This window comes from Pleurodeles waltl, chromosome 8 (assembly GCF_031143425.1).
Source record: "Pleurodeles waltl isolate 20211129_DDA chromosome 8, aPleWal1.hap1.20221129, whole genome shotgun sequence".
In the NCBI taxonomy this organism is placed as follows: Eukaryota; Metazoa; Chordata; class Amphibia; order Caudata; family Salamandridae; genus Pleurodeles; species Pleurodeles waltl.
In genome coordinates, this window is record NC_090447.1 from 1,251,220,028 (window position 1) to 1,251,242,246 (window position 22,219).

Genomic DNA, 22,219 nt, shown 5'->3' on the forward strand with positions numbered 1-22,219 from the left:
GACGCCCGAGGCCGATGCAAGGCCGAACGGAAGACGGACGTATCTGTATGCTCCAAACGGGGTAATAAAGGTGGTCAATTCCTTGGAATCCTCCGTGAGACATACCTGGTGGTATGCGGACTTCAGGTCTATCAGGGTGAAAAACCTCGATCCTGATGTGGAAGATAATATCTCCTGAATGTTGGGCAGGGGATGGCAGTTCACCAGGATATTTCTGTTCAAGGATCGCAGGTCTACACACAACCGAATGTCCCCTGTCCTCTTCTTCTTGGACACCACGATTGCGGACACCCACTCTGATGCACCTGCTTCCTCTATTACTCCTTCCATTTTCAGCCTATCCAGAACAGCCTTCAGCTCCCCCCTTACAGAAAGAGGAATCGTTCTAACCTTGTGCTTCATTGGTATGGCACCCTCTTTCAACCGTATGGCATGCACAAATCCTCTTACACACCCTACCTTGTTTTCAAAAACGGAATCAAATTCTTCGAGAACCTCAGCTAATCCTTCATGCAAATCCTCGGGCTGTACGTAATTGACCCAGTCATCCCTCAGAACTATGGGATCTTCTGCCCCAGGGACTAGCATCACACCCAGCTTCGCCAGGTCCTTCCATCCCACAAGGCTCCTCCATTTTTCAGCCACATATATCTTTGTTCTCACCGTGCGCCCTCGAAAGGTGAGAGAGTCCCAGAAGTACCCCCTCATCACTATGTCATGTTCCCCGAAAGCCTTTGGATTCACATCCGTCTCATGCAATCGTACATCCTGCCATTTCAAATCGAATGTCCTATCAGAGATCGGGGTAAGGGGGGGGAACCAGAATCAGCCGTAAATGGCAATTCTACCGCACCGATCATGACGGAGCCAATAGGCCCTTTCACTCTTCCGTCCTCATCATCAATGGACAACACGATGTCCGCATCCGCATCCGTATCACTCTCGCTCACCGAGCTCACTTTCATGCCCGTACTGTATTTCTTGGCTTTGCACACTGCCGCAAAGTGGCCCATCTTCCTGCATTTAGAACAGCTTTTGTACAAGGCAGGACAGGTCCTGCTGTCCGCTAAGTGGTCCCTTGACCCACATCTAAAACAAGCGAGAGGCCTCCTGCCTCCCCCTCTATCGCTCGCCGCCCTGTCTGGAGTCTTGGGCGCATGTTTATGCCTGTCCTGCACATAGAACACATTTGAGGCCTGACTAGTGCTCGCCAGTTCCTTAGAAGACACCATGGAGCGTTCCACTGCCTTTGCAATGGCCATCACTTCCTTCAATGAAGGGTTCCTGCATGCAAGCAAACGTTCCTGCACTTTCTTCGAATGGCAGTAGAACACCACCTGGTCTCTAATGTATGTATCAGTCATCTCCGCAAATTCACAATCTAGGGCCAAAACTCGTAGGCACGCAATGTACTCTTCGATAGTCTCTCCTTCCTCCTGTTTCCGCAGTGCGAATTTATGGCGCCCCACCATGATGTTACACTCCTCAGCATATTGCAGCTCAAGTCGCTTAACGGCCTCCTGGTATTCATTCAGAGGAGCTGTAGCCCCAGGGGGATTCACATAAACCAGCAAGCTATCGAAAAACTCCTGGCCAGCCTTCCCCAACAGTCCGAATAACAGCGACTTTTTCCGCTCGGGGCTATACCCCTTACCATCAATGGAGACGATATAGTTCTCAAATGCGCACAACCATCCCTTCCATTTCATGCACGGCTTACCAGGAGAATCGAGGAAGAGAGGAGGCACGCAGATATGACCGGTCTGCGACATGGCCGGAAAGCGATCACCACACCGGGAGAGACCACGTGATACAGGTGCAGCAGCAACTATGGAAGGCTCCTAGGCGGCGCGGAAGACAACCACAGCACGCCGGATAGCCGGGGACCACCAGTACACTGACCGCTTCCAATGAGGTGTACACACATGTACAGGAACCCGGAACATAGGCCTAGGGCCTGGTCCTCGCGTGGCAGGGGTCGTCAAAGATCTATGATACGGAGCTCCCCAGCATCAGTTCATCCGAGGCAGTGCATGTGGTCACCGGCGAGGAAATATCAGCGCTCCCACTGGCATCAAGAAACATCAGGTATGGTGGGCTACTCTCGTGGGCCTTGTTATAAGCTGTGACCCTCGTCGCCATTTGTAGTGGCAGGAAAATGAAAGATGCAAGGCAGCTGCGTTGTCTCAATATTCTTTAATTCAGTGCTATAAACAATAAGCCCACGAGGAGCCGGCAAGCGCATCAGCGTCCGATCTCCGCGCTCCGCTCCCCCTTGTCCCTCGCACCGCCCCCTGACGTCACGACCATCCTCGATCCGGATTGGCCGCGACGTCATGAGGAGGTCAAACACAAAGGAAGGACCAAATCCTGCCCCCCCGCGTCTCGTACGTTAACTTCACGTACGACACAGTCTCTTTTATAATTGTAATGTGTAAAGGTGGAACTTAGAAAACACCTTTTCACTATTACAAATGCCAAAGGGATTGGCACCATTAATAAGGTAAAATTAAGCTCATGGTGTAAAGAGTTAGGGGAGTGCAGCGTGCATGCAAGGTGGATGTAAGACGCAAACTCAGGTGTGCCTGCACCCGGCGGTTTTGGGACCCCCCACTTGCCTTTCTGTGGCAGACAGTGCTCCTGACATGTGACAGGCTCTGCTAAGCCCTACCAGCCTGCCACATGCCGGTCCGACACCGCCAATCGCTCTTTGCTTGGCAGAAGAGTCCTTAGATGTGACTGGTATCGCTCCCTTTCTACGAAGGTGCACCTCACACGTATGTGGCTGATGCTGCAACAGTCCTAGCAGTCTTTTTAGAGTTGCGACTCACACAACTGATCCTGCCTCTACTTTTACCAACATGACGGAGATGCAAGCACCTGCCTGCTAAAGATGTACCTCGTATGTGGTTGAGTCTTCCACAACCTAAACAAACTTGGAGAAGTGCATCCATCATGTGATGAATTCGGTCTTAGCCAAACTAGCTTTCAAAGGTCTGCCTATCATGTGAATGACACTGCCCCAGCTCTAGTCAGCTTCTGGAGGCTCGAATGGAATGTGATTAAATCTAGCAGCATGTCAGATGTACAGCTGGCATGTGACTAACTGTGCTCTAAACTTACTGCCCTGCCCCCGCTCTGATGTGAGCGAGTCTGCCCCAGCAGAACTAGGCTAAAGGGATGTGTGTGTCTGGCATGCGCCTGACTCCGCGCAGGATATTGCCTTTTCAGAAGCATTGCCAGTCAGGAATTCTATCTATCTCAGAGGTCAGACTTGATCCACCACTACTTTCCTCCTAGTCTTCTACTTCTCTTTTAACACTCTTAAAAATGGGTCATCAAAGATATAAAAACGCCTATTTTTCTGCACACACAGAGAGGCAACGTGCCCTCCCTAAAAAATGTGTATTTGTAAAGCTCAGGTTCACCTACAAGCCGATCTTGGTGCTGAAATAACAGATGCTTATTGTTAACCAGCTTAATGGTACACATTTTAGAGACCTCAGTATGATGAAAGGGTGAGTGGCCCCTCTGAGAATTGAACTTGTGGCCATGAATTCAACACAGACCCTGCAGTGGATGCATTAGTCCACTATGCCACCAGACTTTTAAATATCAGGCAACAGTAAAATTTAGAAGCACGCTGTGTCATTACGTTAGTGGAAGGTTGTATGACTTTGCAAAGCATGCCTTTCCTTCACTTGTAAGCAAAATTAGGGTTATTAAAAGTTGTGGGTGTGTTTAAATTTAACAGTAAATTTACTTTATTTTTTTTCTTTGGGGGAGGGACTCCCCCCAAACGCCCCTTATTTAATTTACTCCTAACCTGCCTGTACCACATGCTTACTTTAAACATACCACCATGCATGATAAAGGCATGTGTGGTGAAGGCATTGTAGGTAGACCCTTTTTCCTAGTGAAAAATGTTTCCCAGCTTAAAAAATAAAACAAATAAGTGTCTCAAAACATACAAAAGAGAACACACCACCATAAGAGGATAATTAAATGATGGCATGCCTTACCGTAATTGTGCAGAGAGAACAGAGGCATATGTAGAGGGGCCCTAGCTCTTTAAGTACTGCCTCCCCCCTCCTCCAAGGATACGAGAGGGAAAGATCAGACACTGCACCTTGCCACATATTAATTTGCCCAACCACCTTCCATTGCAAAGCAGTGTTTGCTTAAAATTTGTAAATGACTTTCTAGGAGGGGGAGGGTGTGTGTTTGTGTATATCACATACATATATATTAAACAAAATCTACATGGATATATGCATGAATTAAAATCGAAAATATATACTTGCATATCTATTCACTGAAAAACAAAAGGTTATAAGAAATAGAATTTTTAAAAACCATTCAAATTTACTTAAAATTTTTTTTTTTAAAAAGGCTGCAGGGACATAAGTTAGGCTCACATTTTAAACATGCAGAACCTTAGAAATTCACCTGTTATAGTTACAGTTATCTCAAGTAAATATACGATGCACAGTTTTTAATGAATAATTTTAAAACAAATGTTACAGTGATATTATCAATGGTGTTATAAACAATGTCATGAGTGTTGTAATATTAGCAGTGCATGGCAAGGGTGCGAGTTATAGCTACCTTAGGGCACGAGTTATAGTTACTTGAGATAACTAACTATATAAGAGGTGAATTTCTATGGTTTTGAACGTTTAAAATGGGAGCCTAACTATAACGTCCTTATAACCTTTGTTTTCTTAAGTCCATTTCTATGGTTTTTTAAAATTCTATTTACTAACTACAACGTCCTTGTAACCTTTTTTTTTTTTTTTTTTTTAACATAAAGTAATTTCAATTACTGTATGTTAATTCAACCACCGCCGTGCACGGCCTTTGGCTATGCACAGCTGCGATTGGCAGCAGCCCTGTGGCCAACCCCTTATAATCATCCAATTCTGTGTCGCGTACAGCCTTCGGCAATTGGCCGCTTGGACCACCCCACATTCATTTAACAACATTTGCCCTGGGGAAGTGGCGGTCCCTGCTGGGGCGCAGGCGGGCTGAGCCAGACCGCCCACATACATAAACAATTATTGTCCAGGGAGGTGGCGACCCCCCACAATCATTTAATAACAGTTGCCCCATGGACTTGGCGGTCCCTGAGGCACGGGTGGGCTGAGCGGGCCCCCCACATACATAATATGCAGTGCCCCGGGGAGAAGGCAGTCCCCGGGCTTTAATAACCCCTAGGAGGAGGGCCCTGTGCCCCCCTCTTGTATGATGGCAATACCCCCAGGACCTCACCCTTCCAAGAGCAAAATGAAATGCAAGCATAGGAGACAGCGGTTGCTTTTAAAAAAAAAAAGTTTTATTATCACAGTGAAATTCGCTGACCCACCGTGATTTTTTAAAAGAAATGCTTTTAACCCTGGGGGGAGTATCTTCAGGACCCCTGCACCACAGTTTAGGGCTATGTGTATCCCTACCTTAACCCCTTTTCTTTTTTTAACATTTCTTTTTGAGACTCGGCTGAAGCAGAGTATTAAAATGGCTGCCAACACTTCCTGGTTGCAGTGTTGGCAGCCAATCAGATCTCTATACGAGATCGGGAGCGCTCGTGAAGCCTCAGCACCTCCGGATATACCAATCTGATTTTCTTTTAATATTTCAAAAACTACTGAACGGATTTACACCAAGTAACAAAATGCATTTTTTCCCGGCCCAAGAGCTATCTTTCTGTTAAATTTGGTGTAATTCTGTCCAGCAGTTCAGTATGTAGTCATGTCTAAAGTCTCTATGGGAATTAAAATGGGAAATGCACTTTTTTTGGACCCCCATCTTTTTCTCAGCCCCCGCTTGATGGATAACCCCGAAACTTTCTATGCACAACAAGATTCTTGGGGACGCTTTTCTGTTTTTTTTTGGAAAATTTCGTTATGATTTGTGAGATAGTGCCAAAGACATAGACAAGTCAATAAATGCTTTTTCAATAGAAACTAGGTTCTAACTTTAACTGCCGGTGACCACCAGAAGACATAGAATATGAAATGCAAATGGTCTGATCAGATTTTCGATCAGCGCACTCAGCTGGTGAAGGATGAGGCCACCCTCAAGATAACAATTATAACGAAAGGTAATTCACTGCAATCCAGAAGGTCCCAACAAAAGTCTCTGTATTTAAATGTTTCAGCAACCACCAACGCATTTCAACGCCCTAAGAGTCTTGCTCACGGTTAGTGAGTCCTTCTACTATTGGCATTAAATAGTGAAAAGTCCATTTTGCCCTTAACGTGGCATTCTGGACCTTGTAGTTTATATAAAAACCTAAACAATCAAATAATATAAATTTTAAAAAGTAACAAGTCATGATGGTTATAAACACATAACGTATTTGTAAATCAGCTGAAGCCATTAGCAATCAGTGCTTAACATTGTGTTATCGATGATCAGATTGAGTCATGCCAGTACTTTTTAAGTGATGCCTCTGGGCAATTGTATCTTACTTGAACTTCAAATCGTTCATGCATCAATATTCATCAAAAGATTTAAAGTGATGGTTTGAACAGTACTGGCTAAGAGCCATTCATATGTTGTGTTTAATAAAATGTTGCCTAGGTAGTTCCTTTGGGTGTCCTATACAATCACAGCTAAGTGCTGTATTTATTATCATTACAGTTATGTTCTTAAACTTGAAGGCAAAACATTATCAAACCTTCAACATCACTTATACATCACTTACATCAGCAAGTACCTATCAATTGTGAATTAAAGACATGCTATAGGAGTGTACTGTTTTGAGCTGTACTAATCTGTCATTTCTAAAATGTACAAAAAGTTCCTCATCTATATTTAGTCCATAAGGTGTCTTGTTTCGGAGTTGAATTGTATTTACTCTCAAGTTGTTACAGTTTTAAGATTCTATCTCCGCCACGTTCAGTTTTATTGACCAGAGCTAGGACAAAAAACTTCAGTCTTCTCTAGTCTGTGGTATGATGTTTATTATGATGTTTCACTATTGCATCACTTTGATCCTAATGTTGTATCGCCCTAATGTGTTCCAATATTCCCCTTTTCAAAAGGCAAATTGTACTGGCTAGATATCGTAGACCACATTCGCATTCGATCAAATAGACAACGAACTCACTGCTGCATGTTATTCACTGTGAGACGCAGATGTCTTTCCCCTTATGGTCCTTAAAGGTTTTGACAGTTTTGGCTATTGCACAGGGCTTGCAATTGTTGCATTTGTAAAAGCCCATGGATTCCTTATCTAGCCAGTTTCTTGTTGGTTGTATAGTAAAGTTACTTTTCACCAGCATGTCTTATCGAGCGCAATCTTCTATATGTTACTAACGGTCTTCCTCCTATTACTGGTGCAATATTATGATAAATTCTTAGTATTTTCCAATGTTTTTTTAAAATATTCACAATTTCTTTGCTCTCTTTCCTATATGGGAGTATTAGGCGATGACATTCCTTCTCTGCCTGCGAAGCAATAGGTGTTTTATCAATTAGGGTTTGCTGGCGATTTTTTCTCCTGCTTTTTTAGTTACTAACTCAATGTGAGATCTAGAGGGACGTTATAGTTAGGTGACGTTTTACCCATACAAAACCTTAGAAATACAGCAGTTATAGTTATTCTTCTAGGTATACTTACGTTAAACTATAACTCATTGCCCAAAGTTACTTTCCGGCACTAATTATAGTTTCTTCTTATAAGCATAACTACAAGTATAACTATAACTGCTGAATTTCTATGGTTTTGTATGGATAAAGTGTCAACCTAACTAGATCGTATCTTTAACTTATGTTTTTTTCAGTGAATTTCTATTTTTTTTGTAACTCACACGTTAATTTCTGTCAGGTTGTGACCAGCCAATCAGGGTCTTGCTTTTCCACAGGATCCGAGGAGGATCCTCGAATTCACGGATCAGCGATAAACCAAAAAAATTCGCATTTTTTTTTGCCCACGAGGTGTCCCTAACCCCTCCATGCGTCCTATGGGATCAGGATACCTGTATCCTGAGCCCTTATATGGTTTTTAGACAGTTCCACCCCAGGCAATGCGAGAAACAAAATGGCAGCCACAACTTTTCCGTCAGATTGCGGCCAGTCAATCAGGCCCTTGCCTATCCCAGGATTCGAGGAGGATCGGAGGGGAATCTACAGAACAGTTTAACACCAAATGACAAAAAGGTCACTTTCTGTACTACGACCTAGCTTTCTGCCAAATTTGGTGTAAATCAGTCCAGTGGTTCGGCTGCCATTCCTGATCAAAATCTCTATGGAAAAATAAATGGGGAAAAAGTGTTTTGGGTCCCCTCCTTTTTCTCAGCTCCTGCTTGATGGATCACCCCGAAACTTTCCAACTTTCCACTTTCTTAAAGTGGGCGTTGTATTTTTTAGGAAAAGTTTGTGAAGATTCGTTGAACGGCGCCAAAGTTATTAGCAAAATAAAAAACACTTTTTCTATAGAAATTCGGTCCTTACTAGAACTACCAACTGGTATCGCCAGTAGGTTAAAAAAAAAAAAAAAAAAATTATATATATATATATATATATACACACACACACACACACATACATATATACACACACACATACATACATACACACACACACACCTCAAGAAAGACTGTACCTACACATATATGTGGTATATGCAATTTAGAGCAAACCTAACCAAAAGACAGTGGGACACTGCAGAGGGTCAAAGGCAAAGATGCATTCATTGAACGAGTATGGAAGCCGTGATGCAGTGTTCTTTAAAGAAGGGGCTGATTAATGTGATGGTTGACACTCATAACAAAACCAATGGGGGAACTCGTGATATTAACACCAGCACCGGGACGCCTCCCGAGTTACACGTCTTATGTAAGGCAGCTAATGGCGGCCCCGTCTTAATGTGCTGCAAATAGAGCTGCGCGTCGCAAGGAGCTGCTAAGTGATATCCTGCTTCCCACCAGTCCTCTAGATGAAGGTATTCAGACTCCCTTTAGCATGCCTGAGATTCTACGCTGTCGCATTCACTTCCTCCTGGGAGCCACTGCAGTCACTGAATAAACACTGATTTCCAAGTGCCTTCCTGGATTGTTTTTTAGTTTCCGCCGCTGGTACCTTAGAACGTCTTTGGAACTAACCTGTAAATGTCTGAAATAATGTAGGTTTTTGTACATTGCGCAGACTAATGGAACATAAGACACATGCAAACGTTGTATAAATGAAAAACAAATAAAAAAATAAACACAGACACTGCTATTTCAATTGGTATAGTGAGTTTTAAAAATACCGGCCCATCTTACCTACGGATTGTCTCCAACACCAGAGAACCATTTGAACACAGGGCCTCACAATCTTGTTGCTGAACGTGGAAGAATATCGACGTTTGGGGCTGTCTGCAGGCTACTAGCACATTAAACTAATGAACGCGTCCACCGCAGGGATCTGTGTTTGACCCAATGTTCATAGGTTCAAAACCTAAAAAGCTTTAATCCTTTCGAGATTAATAAACTGAATATCATTGGCGCTAATTACGAGCTGCATGGCACTAAGGCCATTTTACCACATGGTAAACTCGTGATTTTACCATTCCCAGAGAGTACAATTGTTCCTATACTATGCAATTATGAGTAGAAAGCCATGAAATGGGAAATTAGCGTGGGGCCGATTTTTCCAGCCATAAAACCATACAGAATCCTCTGTTCGAGGCTCTGAGCAGGTGCTAAATGTATGGGAGACCACTGTATGCGTCCCCTGGTAGGAAAAAGGAAATCAGACTGAAAAAGACTCTCTGCTGCTGCAGTGAGTCTCATATGATTTATGTGTTCAGAAAAATCATGCCTGGTTCTTCCACACCCAGTAAATATGGGCGAGGAAGAACATCACCACTAACAATCAGGTTGAGCCCACCTAACAAGCAAACGTGCATTAATTTTGTTCCGCATGACTTGTGATCAGGCCCTTGGGAGAATGCGTGTCAAGAAATGACCATCTATTGTTACTAAGTTTAGGTGTGCTGGCAAATATTGAGCCAAATATAAGGCCAGTGATATAGCAAGGGTGCCAATGCCCTCATGCAACCAGGGAGATGGACCACCATAGCTAAAATACAGCCTTCATTAGGGTCCAGAGGACTCCTCAAACCCCAGTACTGGTGTCACCGCACCTGCTGCACTACTGATAGCGCACACCTACATAATGCTGATTCATTTGGCTGCAGTGACCTAAAACAGAGCTGTCATGAACAAAACAATATCATTTTTAATTCACCATGCATCGTTTTTTGGTAGGATGTTTTTGTCACCTGTCCGTCTCACCCTTTGGTCACTTCAGAGCTTTAGTGGAACATGATCATCAGATCAGAACGGGTGTTGTGCACCCACTGTAATCTTCTGTCAATTTATATTTGAATTGGTTGGAATAAAGGTTGCTGATTTAATTGGCAGTTGAGATGATAAAAAAATCCCATAGTTCCGAAGAAGAGCGTAGGCAACCATAAAAACCAAGATGCGAGGCAATGCCAAAACTCATATGGTTGATAAAACACAGCTATATGGGAGTTTCCTTTCATTTCTCTAGAGATGGATTCATCAATGAATAGTTTCAAAGGGAGAAAGCAGAAACTACAGTATAGGTTCCACTATGGTTTGATATGTTGCAGGATGACTTCCATTAACACCAGTCATCAGGACACATAGAGCTTAAATCGATCCTTTTATGAAACTAGGCTAAATGTCTCTGTTTAAGTTTAGCTTCAAAGAGCCAGATGGTGGACAGTGCTATGAGGGGAGAGCTACACATACAAGATCTTATTAATATTTTAGCTTATATACCAAGTTCTACATTGCATTATTTGGCGATAAAGAATGTTTCACCTCTTCCCAGAAGTAATTCCTCACCATGATAGCACACTTCTCTTTACCAGAAGATGATGAGCTGAGTTTTACCACTGAGGTACAGGAAGCATTCCATCACGCCAAAGAAGGTATGACTGAAGTCCACAAGGGTCCTATTCTAGCCATCCTGGCCTTTCTTTGGCCTGATAGGGATCTGTGGACTATCCCCATACATATGAAATTAAAGCAGGTGCTGTGCTATTATATGCAGCAGTGGCAGTGCTTAAGTTATTTTTTTTTTAAAGTGAAAGGCCCAACTTTTCTTAGGAGTCTACATCCAGGGCTGCCAAATGCTGGGGTTGCAAATACAAAGCTTGCCTAATCTTTATTCCACGTCAATACTTCTCCAACCGCTCAACACTTAGTGTTTCTTTAGGTCAGTGGTTCCCAAACTGTGGTCTGGGGACCCCAAGGGGTCCACGAAGCCTCCTCAGGGGGTCATATTAACAGATTAGGTCCCCAGCTTTCAGTAATGCCTCATTGGAGGGTCCCTGGGTTCTAATAATGATTCAGTGGGGGTACACAGATTCCAGTAATGATAAAGTGGGGGTCCATAGGTATATATATATATATATATATACACATATATACACACACACACACACATATATATACATATATATACATACATATACATACATATAATACGTACACACACACACACACACACAACACAATACATAAATAAGAGGAGTACAATGGAGCTGGGTCGTGGTAACATTTGTGATATATAGAACTTCAAAGTCATAGCTGTTCGGAATATTACTGGGACTAACGTGCTCAGAGACCTTATTTGGGTGTTTATTAGACAAGTGCCCATTAACATGATAAACAAGAATCTGTTGTGAGAGTCATAATTCTTCATGGGTCAGTTCAAAAAGTGTTCCTCTTTATTGAATATTGGGAACTCAACAAGGTGCATTTCTACATTTGTAGACGTAACACTATTGTGGGCGTCTTTGCAAGGAGAAGATATACTCATGGCCTAAGCTTTCATGGGCACAGTTTGCAGAAAAACATACGTCCCCTTCTCGGTTACTAAGCAAAACATCTCAGTTGACTATTTGGAACTGCACTGTACCCACCATGCATATTGACAGGAGTCACATTCGGGCCCTCGTCCCCCATTTATACAAACATATTCTTTTTAGGTATCACAGCACAAAGAGCATTACAGAACTGTTAAGTATTGACCACCTAGAGATGGCTGTCACTATTTAACCATGGCACCCTCATCAAGCCACAGCAACTAGTGTTCAGTTGGTCTTCAATCTTGCTTTCGGTTAACTGTATCTTCTTGAATTGGCAGGATTATTTCTACAAGAGACACTGTACATAGCAATAAGTATTTGCACATAGGTCGATCTTGGACTGGATGGTAATTGAAGACAATGACAAGACTATTACACATACAACACACTCCACTTGTACACCTATACTAATTGCTTTTGTGGTGAGAGAACATGGAGGTGTTAAGAAGCAACAAGCAAGGATCCGAGATGTAATTTACCAGTATGTGTTCTTGAAAGAGGAGGCGAGCTTTCAGTACAATCTTAAAAACTTGAAATTAGGCTATTGCTTGTAGGTTAATAGAAACCAAGCTCCAAATGAGGGGCACCAGTAAGTTTAATGAAGACAACCACTACATGGCACAGGAAATTTTTCGAGTGGCTAGTAGGTTTTGGCTGCCTAGTAAAAGTTGGAGCTGGGATTAGTCCACATTAGATAGTCTAGAACTATTCACCCACCATACTGCAGGCTCTACAGTGTCATCTATGAACTCACACATTAACGCTGGGTGGCCACCATTTCATTCTCATTCACTGCCTGGCCAGAGCTGCTTCCTTTTTCAATACAAGTCAACTTGTAGTCACAAAAAAATTAAAACATTTGAATGAGTTTCCACGACGAGGAAAGTGTAAATTGGATTTGCCGCTATTCATCCACAATTACCACAAACGTATAGCTGATGGTAAATTTCCATGAAAGACATTGGGGGGAAAAAAGTACTAATATGGGCAAAACTTGCTCTCATTATTGCTCATTGAGTAGCACTGACATAAATAGGTGGAAAATCACACTAGAAGTCTGCCACAGCTATCACTTGAATCAGGATGATTTTGCGCTAGTTATTACCACAAGAGTCTAAAACACCTGTTCCCAAAGTTTTTGGAACGGCAACCCACTTTTTAGAACAACAAACTTTGACGGCCTCCCTAAATTTAAGGGACTTGAGGTGGGTGATTTCTGAATGTAACTAAAGCCTTGTGTGTTAGCATATTGTCATTTACAGATAGCACATTTTCCTATGAAATGGTTACTAACTTTGCTCAGCCATACTGTTTTAATAATAATTTATAGAACGCAAAAAATGTGTGGAAGTCAGGTTTCTGTGACTATTTATCATTTGTGCATCATCAAGCGTCTTTAATTGTTTTGATCCTATTAAAATGTCTGTTTCAAGCACAATTCAGAAATACAAATGTGCTTAATTTTTGCTTTCCTAACTGCTGGATTCATACAGTTAATTTACAGATATTTACATTTTGTTGTGTACTGCAAAAGCAAAATTCCGACATTGTCACGTAATTCACTTTGAAAATCCCTCTCACTTAGGAGTGAAAGAAAGAAAGGTAAACATCAATCCCATGCTAAAAGAATAAAACAGCCATACATTGACCTCTATCTTGTAATCACCGCAAATGGGACAAGGTAAACACAGAAATTAAAGGCATCTCTAATTATTACTCTGACCTTCGTGACCCCAAAAAAAAGCTCTCAACACACTACATTCTTTTGGAAACACTGGTCTAAGTGATTCTCCAAGTTATACTAAACCAACATTCCTCTCTGGTTTCTCTCCCCGACTGTCTCTGTGAGTTGACCCTCAGAAATCAGGGCCAAGAAGAGCATGACCACACATTGTGTGCACCAATACAGACTGGGAAGGTGAAAGAAGCAGCAGTTCTCCTTTATATACTTGCTACTGCAAACCCCAACATTACGTACGGTCAATCAATATCCCAGATCCTCATCATTCAACACACTTTCATTTGTTAAGTGAGAATATCCCGAGAAACAAGAGCAGCAGTTATGCCCCCCAGAAAAGGAAAAATGCTAAGAGCCTAAATGAGGTGCAACTGCTCTTGACTCATGTTGGCCCCACACCCAGAGTTGAGCACCAGTGCTGGTGTTGTACTAATACACTGAAAATTCATTTTTCCTGAACGCAGACAAACATTCTCCACTACAGATCCTGAATACCAGCGTAGAAAGTATGAGCTATGTGTATATAATGTTCTTGCAGAAACAGCCATATGTCCAATTCAATTATCCATGGAAGCAGTGCTTAATTTGTGTTTTAAAAAAAATGCCATGGCTGTCGTCAGGAGGCCACTGCAGCTTGTACCCCACATTGCTCCTGCCATACTGCTAACGATAGTAGCAGCACAATTACTAGCCATAACACTCCTACAACTGTGACAATTCTGACTATTTCAGGCCCCTAAAGCTATACGAATGGCTTGGGTGGCAACAATAGTCGTTTTCAATTAATATTGAATTAATAGTTAACTGTTATGAGGTCATCTCTAAATTAGCCAGAGAGAGCCACCTTGGTGTCAGACTGTCCAAATCGCCAGTGTGGACAATTAAGTGCCAGAGTTGAGCACCAGAAACCATCAGCTCAAATTAGGCACTGCATGGAAGACCCATTGTAGAGGCATTTTGGACAGAGGTCTCTAGTGTGGAGCACTGCCCAGGTAAATTTCATGTCACTAGTTACCATTAAGTGAATTGTGGATAATGCCAGATGTATGTGTTACATCAGGTTGAGTGCTTTTCTTAGGTGGCAAGCATGTAGGGAAAGATGGTGCACTTACAATGGAGCCAGGTGAGTTGTGTTAGAGAGCAAATATTAGTAATAAAATAAGAGTAAACCAATCGTATAAATAATGTGTACTAAAAGGCCTAATTAGAGAAACTAATACTAGAACAGTAAAACACGCATGTTTGAAATGTGGTTGACAAAGTGTCCACCAATTCAAGTTCTATGTGAAATAATGTCATTGAACTGAATAATGTACTAAATATGTTTTGAAATATATGCTATTAATTATGTCATGAACTACTAATTAGAAGTCTTATGGTTTATTTATCAAAACTGTTTAATTCTTCATATATAAGTATTAGTCAAAAGGCCTAAGCTTTAATATTATGCCACAGTATAGTGTTGAGATGTTAGGCTGACTTCACTGAAATTATTTTGTAAACTTTGTCTGTTAGCTATTCAGGTGAAGGCTCACATTGGAAATCTACTACCATTTTTTACTCTGTTCATTCTGTACTTCCTTATGATAAATACTGAAAGTTTTACCAATGGGCCTTAGTACCTGGTAGGAAGTAACATTAGTAAAAACGTCATGTTCTGTGCTGTTTTCTACAATGTTAATACTCTGCCGAAACTGCAACCCAGAGAGGAGTGTCAAAATGGGCCTATCTTGAACAAACACAGCAAAAGTTATAAACCAAAGAAGAGATGTAATTTGATTGGTTGCTCACTGTCACACTGCATAGTCTTGTCGAATTGGAGTTTAGCTAGTACCTTTTAGGACTTTAATTAATCAAAATTGCAGATGATGTAGTTCAGTGATGTTCAGTTGTTCACTGCTTTCCAGTTCAGTTTCTGTCCAGTTCTGTTCCAGTTGGTAGCAATTATGTCCAGTTACTTATAATTCTAACAGTTCTGATACCTTATGCCCAAATCTACTGAACTGTTACCCTTTTTAAGTCCCTTATACAGATCGCTGAAGGCCAGTTGTTCTTGTGCTTTGCTGACGAAGATTCGGCTAACTAATGTCTCTTTAAGGAGAGGTATAACCAATGTGCATTTTTTTTTTTTTTTTTACAGGTTTTCCCTTAGAAATCCAACCACATTTTGTTAGTGCCATAGTTTAGATGTTTTCCAAATTAATTTTTGTCTTATTTTAATTTTTGCATGTGACCAAGCCCGGCCCCACACATGCTTCTCGAATTTGAATTTGGTAGCAAGGATGACCTACCCAATAATTGAAATGAATGTTTATTAATTGAATATGACTGATTCAACTACACAATTAAATCTGTTGCTATTTCTCAAGTAATTATATTCTGTATAATTCTTTTAGAGTATTTAATGGTGATTGTTCTTGTTAGACTAAATTGATGTCGTCATTCATGGCCACATAGGTCACAGTGTGTGGAAATTACTGACTTCGTATTGCACACTGTGGTTGTTTATGGCTATTGGTTCTTATTGTTTGATTTGATTATCTTATTACTCCTGTCTGAGTCAAGAGATTTGAGTCAACTTCTGAGGGTAGTAGATGTCACTGCCCTGTTACGTGTCACCTAAGCCTAATATAGGAAGTCACATGCCCACAGTTGTAGTACTCTGCGCATGACGTGGCATCCTCATGGCTTAGACCATGGCATTATGTCTGCAGTCATCCTGAGTTATGGCCTGCAACTTATGAGAAGAGCTGAGTACGAAAAGCACTAGCAGGACTGTGGATTCATAATTGGACAAAAAATGTCAAACTTGGTCTCTTTCTTGGTGTGCCTCACCTGCCAGCATGGCTCAGCATTACAAAATGCCCTTACTAACATGGTGGTCCATCCAGGGATTACTGTGTGAGCTATACAATCCAAGATGAAGTTTAATCTTTTTCTTCGATGCACATTTCTATTTAAATCAAATCTAAATGAGACCTCCATGAGTGATGAATGTCACTGCTATTTTTGTTCCTGATTTATGCTCATACTGCCAGAATTTCTATTGGGTCATCTTTTTAGATGCTCTGGCACAGCACGTTTTTCTGCTCTGAAATCAGGGAGAGTTTGGTGCCTTGTTTGTCTACTTCTGCGTTAATCTTCATATCTTTAATCTGGATCAACAACACTGCTGAGTGGCATCTTACAAGGGGATTAAAAGATGTACTCTTAACTTTTGCCTTCTAACTGGGACCCTCTTAGGTGACTGCATGTTTGTAGGAAAATGGCTCCTTGTTGCAGTTACCCCCCCCCCCCCACACTTTTTGCCTGATATTGATGCTGACTTGACTGAGAAGTGTGCTGGGATCCTGCTAACCAGGCCCCAGCACCAGTGTTCTTTCCCTAAAAATTGTACCATTGTTTCCACAATTGGCACACCCCTGGCACACAGTTAAGTCCCTTGTAAAAGGTACCAGTGGTACCAAGGGCCCTGTGACCAGAGTAGGTCCCTAAAGGCTGCAGCATGTGCTATGCCACCCTAAGTGACCCTTCACATAACACATGTACACTGCCATTGCAGATTGTGTGTGTTGGTGGGGAGAAAAAGGCAAAGTTGACATGGCATCCCCCTCAGGATGCCATGCACCTAAAATACTGCCTGCGGCATAGGTAATACACCCCTGTAGCTGGCCTTAAAGTCCTAAGGCAGAGTGCACTATACCACAGGTGAGAGCATTGCTGCATGAGCAATATGCCCCTACAGCAGGGGTCTTCAAACGGGGGGTGGGCCCCCCTAGTGGGGCCTCAAGTGATCCCGGGAGGGGGGGGGGGCAGGGGTGCCAGGCTCTGACCAAAAGAAGCATTGTAAAGATAATAGGGCTTTGTTTTAAGCAGAAACATGTATTTGCGTTTTAAAAAAAGTAACAGTAATTAACTGCAATGTTTAAATAGGTCTAGAAATATTTAAACATTGTCAGCTTAAAAAAATAATTGTGAAAAATTCAGAGAGGGGGCAATGATTTTTATTCTTCAACTGGGGGGGCGCGGCATTAAAGAGTTTGGAGACCACTGCCCTACAGTTTCTAAGTCCATTCTTAGACATTGTAAGAACAGTGTGGCCATATTAAGTACATGGTCTGGGAGTTTGTCAAAACGAACTCCACAGCTCCATAATGGCTACACTGAATACTGGGAAGTTTGGTATCAAACTTCTCAGAATAATAAACCCACACTGATGCCGGTGCTGGATTTATTACAAAGTGCACACAGAGGGCATCGTAGAGATGCCCCCTGTATTTTTACTCAATTCTTCAGTGCACGACTGACTGGTCTGTACCAGCCTGCCACTGAAACGAGTTTCTGACCCCATGGGGTGAGAGCCTTTGTGCTCTCTGAGGCCAGGAACAAAGCCTGCACTGGGTGGAGGTGCTTCACACCTTCCCCTGCAGGAACTGGAACACCTAGCAGTGAGCCTCAACGGCTCAAGCTTCGTGTTACAATGCCCCAGGGAACTCCAGCTAGTGGAGATGCCTGCCCCCCCCCGACACAGCCCCCACTTTTGGCGGCAAGTCCGGAGGAGATAATGAGAAAAACAAGGAGTCACCCTCCAGCCAGGACAGCCCCTAAGGTGCCCTGAGCTGAGGTGACCCCTGCCTTAGAAAATCCTCCATCTTGTTTTGGAGTATTTCCCCCAATAGGATTAGGGATGTGCCCCCCGCCCCACAGGGAGGAGGCACAAAGAGGGCGTAGCCACCCTCCAGGACAGTAGCCATTGGCTACCCCCCACCCCAGACCTAAACCAACCCCAAATTGAGTATTTAGGAGCGACCCTAAACTAAGGAAATCAGATTCCTGATGGCCTGAAGCAAGAAGGACTGCTGACCTGAAAGCCCCCAGAGACGACAACTGACTTGGTCCCAGCCCTACCGGCCTGTCTCCAGACTCAAAGAACCTGCACAGCGACGCATCCAGTGGACCAGCGACCTCTGAGGACTCAGAGGACTGACCTGCACCCAAAGGACCAAGAAACTCCAGTGGATAGCGGCTCTGTCCAAACAACAACAAAAAAGCATCTTTAAAGGGACTCCAGCCTCACTCCGGAAGCGCAAGTCCCCAACACTCTGCACCCGACGCCCCCGCTCGTGTTTAGAAGAACTAACAATGCAGAGAGGACCCCCAGGCGACTCCAACGACGTGGACACCCTGAGACGACCTATTGGCACACCCACAGCGACGCCTGCAGAGAGGATCCAGAGGCTCCCCCTGACCGCAACTGCCCGGTAACAGAGGAACCTGACGCCTGGAAGAAGCACTGCACCCGCAGCCCCCTGGCCCGAGAGAAACCAACTACTGGTGCAGGAGTGACCAGCAGGCAGCCCTCATCCTTGCCCAGTCGGTAGCTGGCCCGAGAAGCCCCCCTGTGCCCTGCCTGCATCGCCAGAGTGTCCCCCGGGTCTCTCCACTGATTTCTACCTAAAACCAGACACCTAAATCATACACTGCAACAGGCCGCACCTGTGCCGCTGAGGGTGTATTTTGTGTGCCTGTTCGTAACCCCCCCCAATGCTCTACAAAAAACCCCTGGTCTGCTCCCCAAGGACACAGGTACTTACCTGCTAGCAGACTGGAACCGGAGCACCCCTGGTCTCCACTGTCGCCTATGCTATTTGGGCCCTACTTTGACCTCTGCACCTGACCGGCCCTGTGTTGCTGGTGCTGGGTGTTTGGGGTTAACTTGAACCACCAACGGTGGGCTGCCTATTTCCCAGAGACTGAACTTGTAAGTGCTTTACTTACCTGAAAAACTAACCAATACTTACCTGCCCCAGGAACTGTTGATTTTTGCACTGTGTCCACTTTTAAAATAGCTTATTGCCATTTTTGCCAAAACTGTGTACATTACTGTTTTCATTCAAAGTTCCATATTTACCTATGTCAAGTACCTTACAATTTATGTACCTACTTGAATGCTGAATCTTGTGGTTCTAAAATAAATTAAGAAAATAATATTATTCTATATAAAAACCTATTGGCCTGGAGTTAAGTCTTTGAGTGTGTGTTCTCATTTATTGCCTGTGTCTGTACAACAAATGCTTAACACTACCCTCTGACAAGCCTACTGCTTTACCACACTACCACAAAATAGAGCATTAGCATTATCTAATTGTGCCACTATCAACCTCTAAGGGAAACCCTTGGACTCTGTGCTAACTATCCCTCACTTTGAGATAGTATATACAGAGCCAACTTCCTACGATGTTTCATGTGTACTTTAAAGCGCAGGGTAGTTCGTGGCTACTGAGAGTAGCACCCTTTCCACAGGCAGTCAAGAAGGAAACTTGACGGACCTTCAAAGAGTTGAGTCCCTGACCGCATGGCTATAAGTAATGGTATTTGTGTTGCATGAACAGAGGCACTGAAAAAGGCCAAGAGGCAAGGAGTCTGATTACAGTGATGGAAGTAACATGTAAGTTATACTGTGTTGTGGACAGTGTTGCTTGAAGCTATGAATCCTCTGCTCCTTTCTGAATAGCAGGAGGGTTTTAGAAGTTCTGATGTCTGCACATAGGGACAAGGGAAAGGGTAACAAATGCAATCGAGAGGTACAGCTATCAATTGGCATCATATCATGGGACCCACCTTCAGCCAGATCGGTTCTTAACAACCAATAGCACTAAGCAGGCTGCCACTTCTTTTTCAGATTTCCCATTTTAATTAAAAGCATCCAAGTCCCAGCGTGCAAAGCGCTGGTGTCCCAAAAGGCAGGAGTAGCAGATAATCACCCTCATAAAACAGAGACAGTAGACCAGCTATGCAGCCAATACGCAAAACAACAACAGGAAATTCTGCTGGTTAAATGCAACTACCGCTACAGAAACAGGTGACCTCAGAAACCGGTCCCAACATGCACTGGAATTCCACCAGGAAGAGCACTAGTTGTAAACACGATTACAGTGTTACACGCCACACTGTGAATAAACCAACTTAACCTACACCACCCATCACATATTCCTCCACAGCTGCAAGCGCCCCCCGCTCTTGCTGAGCCAAGAGGAGCGTTAAATAAAACTACTTACTACTAACATTTTCAGGCTCCGTCTGAGGGCAGGAATTCAGAGCATGCACAGGGCCTGAAACGATGTCCATTTTCTTCCCACGCAATAACAACCACCTCAAGTGGAAAGGGGCGACTGCCCCTCCCCCACGTCAAAATCAGCCATCAAATCCTCCAACGTGCACTCGCTTGAAGGTGAGCCTGATAATTGCCCTCCCCCCCCCCCCAGTAAGAAAACGTGCTGTCTAGCAGCACTTGTCTGTGCCAACCGGCTGCGAGAAATGGAGCACGCAGCGCGAGCAACTTTCAAAACAAACACTGCAAACCGCACTGAGCATAAATTACGACACAGAAACGTTGCGCTACGACGATCTTCTTGGCAAATGTTTTCTTCCTGTGCTTATCACATTAGCAACTACTGCAATGTCTGAAATAGCAACGCGACCTTTGCCAGGTGTGAGAATTTAATCTAATCTAGTTTTTCACCCGAATTACGTCGCTTTCGGGTCTACTGTACTAAATGGGACTGCAGAACTACCAGTAATAGATGCCACAGACCGCAGAACTGGATAAACTGTCCAGGAACAACTTCAGAACTCGCCCAACCACAATTCGTACACCTGCCTTTGTCACGGATGGGAAGCAGCGCCGGAGCCCTACCTGGGATGATGGAGGGCCTCTTCCTCTGGCGCCTCAGGTATATGGGCTCCAGGTTCTTCATGTTCCGCTGTAGCCTGACTCTAACGTCCACCCCCGCGAGCAGCAGCTCCTGCGGCAGGCTGCACCTCCTGGGCGTGCTGTATTCATTGTGATAGAAGACCACCTTCCCCCTGGACCCGGAGAAGAGGCTGCTGTCATCGCGCGCCATCCTGCGCAGTAAGACAATGCAGCCGGGACTCCCGGTGGGGCTCTTTTCTGTCCCCCGTCACCGGGCGGGCGCCCAGAGCCGCGGTGCGCTCATGCCTCCATGCACTTGTTTGGTAAGTTCAGCTCGTGGAAGGGCGTGTGCTCAGACAGGTGTAGGATTACTAACGCGGCCCCTCCTTTCCGCGGCTAATGGCACCCAGCAGCAAGCGGGAGGAGGATCTACAAAGCCGTTTAAGTTAACAAAAGATTTCCGATGTCTGGAAAGTTGCAGCGCAGCTGAGCTCGTGAGAATATGCTGCCAGCTTCTTCTTTGTCAACGGCCCATCCATCTGGTCACGACCTCGCAAACCCTCGGCGGCCACTCCAAGGGACACAATTAGGACTCAGATCAAATGCCATTGTCTTTTAAGTTTTAACATATGACAGAACGCGCCCATGTTACAAAACCAGCCCAGGTAGATCGGGTTCAGGCTCTTGTGTTTGTGCGAGTGTGAGGCACGCTCATTTATAATCCCGCTCTTTGATTAGACGAAACAGAATAATTTTAAAACAAAAACAATTACAGAACGCTTCTTCGATTTAAAAACATACCGTGTGCTGCATCCAAACCCACCTGTCCTCGTACTTGCCGGTCGGTATTCCTAGCTTTTCCCCCCCGAACAACATCAAGCCAGCATATCGCTTA

General features: G+C 43.8%; 1 protein-coding gene across 3 annotated transcripts in view; it reads right to left on the bottom strand.

Annotated features, from left to right (window-relative positions):
• FRY (FRY microtubule binding protein) overlaps positions 1-21,730 on the bottom strand; it is a 598,740-nt gene extending 577,010 nt beyond the window's left edge. For 2 of the 3 annotated variants that reach the window (XM_069205567.1, XM_069205566.1), the window contains exon 1: positions 21,328-21,729. In XM_069205567.1, coding sequence (XP_069061668.1) covers positions 21,328-21,535 — 208 coding nt within the window. In that variant the 5' untranslated portion in view covers positions 21,536-21,729. Of the gene's footprint in view, positions 1-21,327 lie in introns of all 3 variants that reach the window. The other variant, XM_069205570.1, reaches the window with a different exon arrangement.
• Positions 21,731-22,219: the final 489 nt, after the last annotated feature.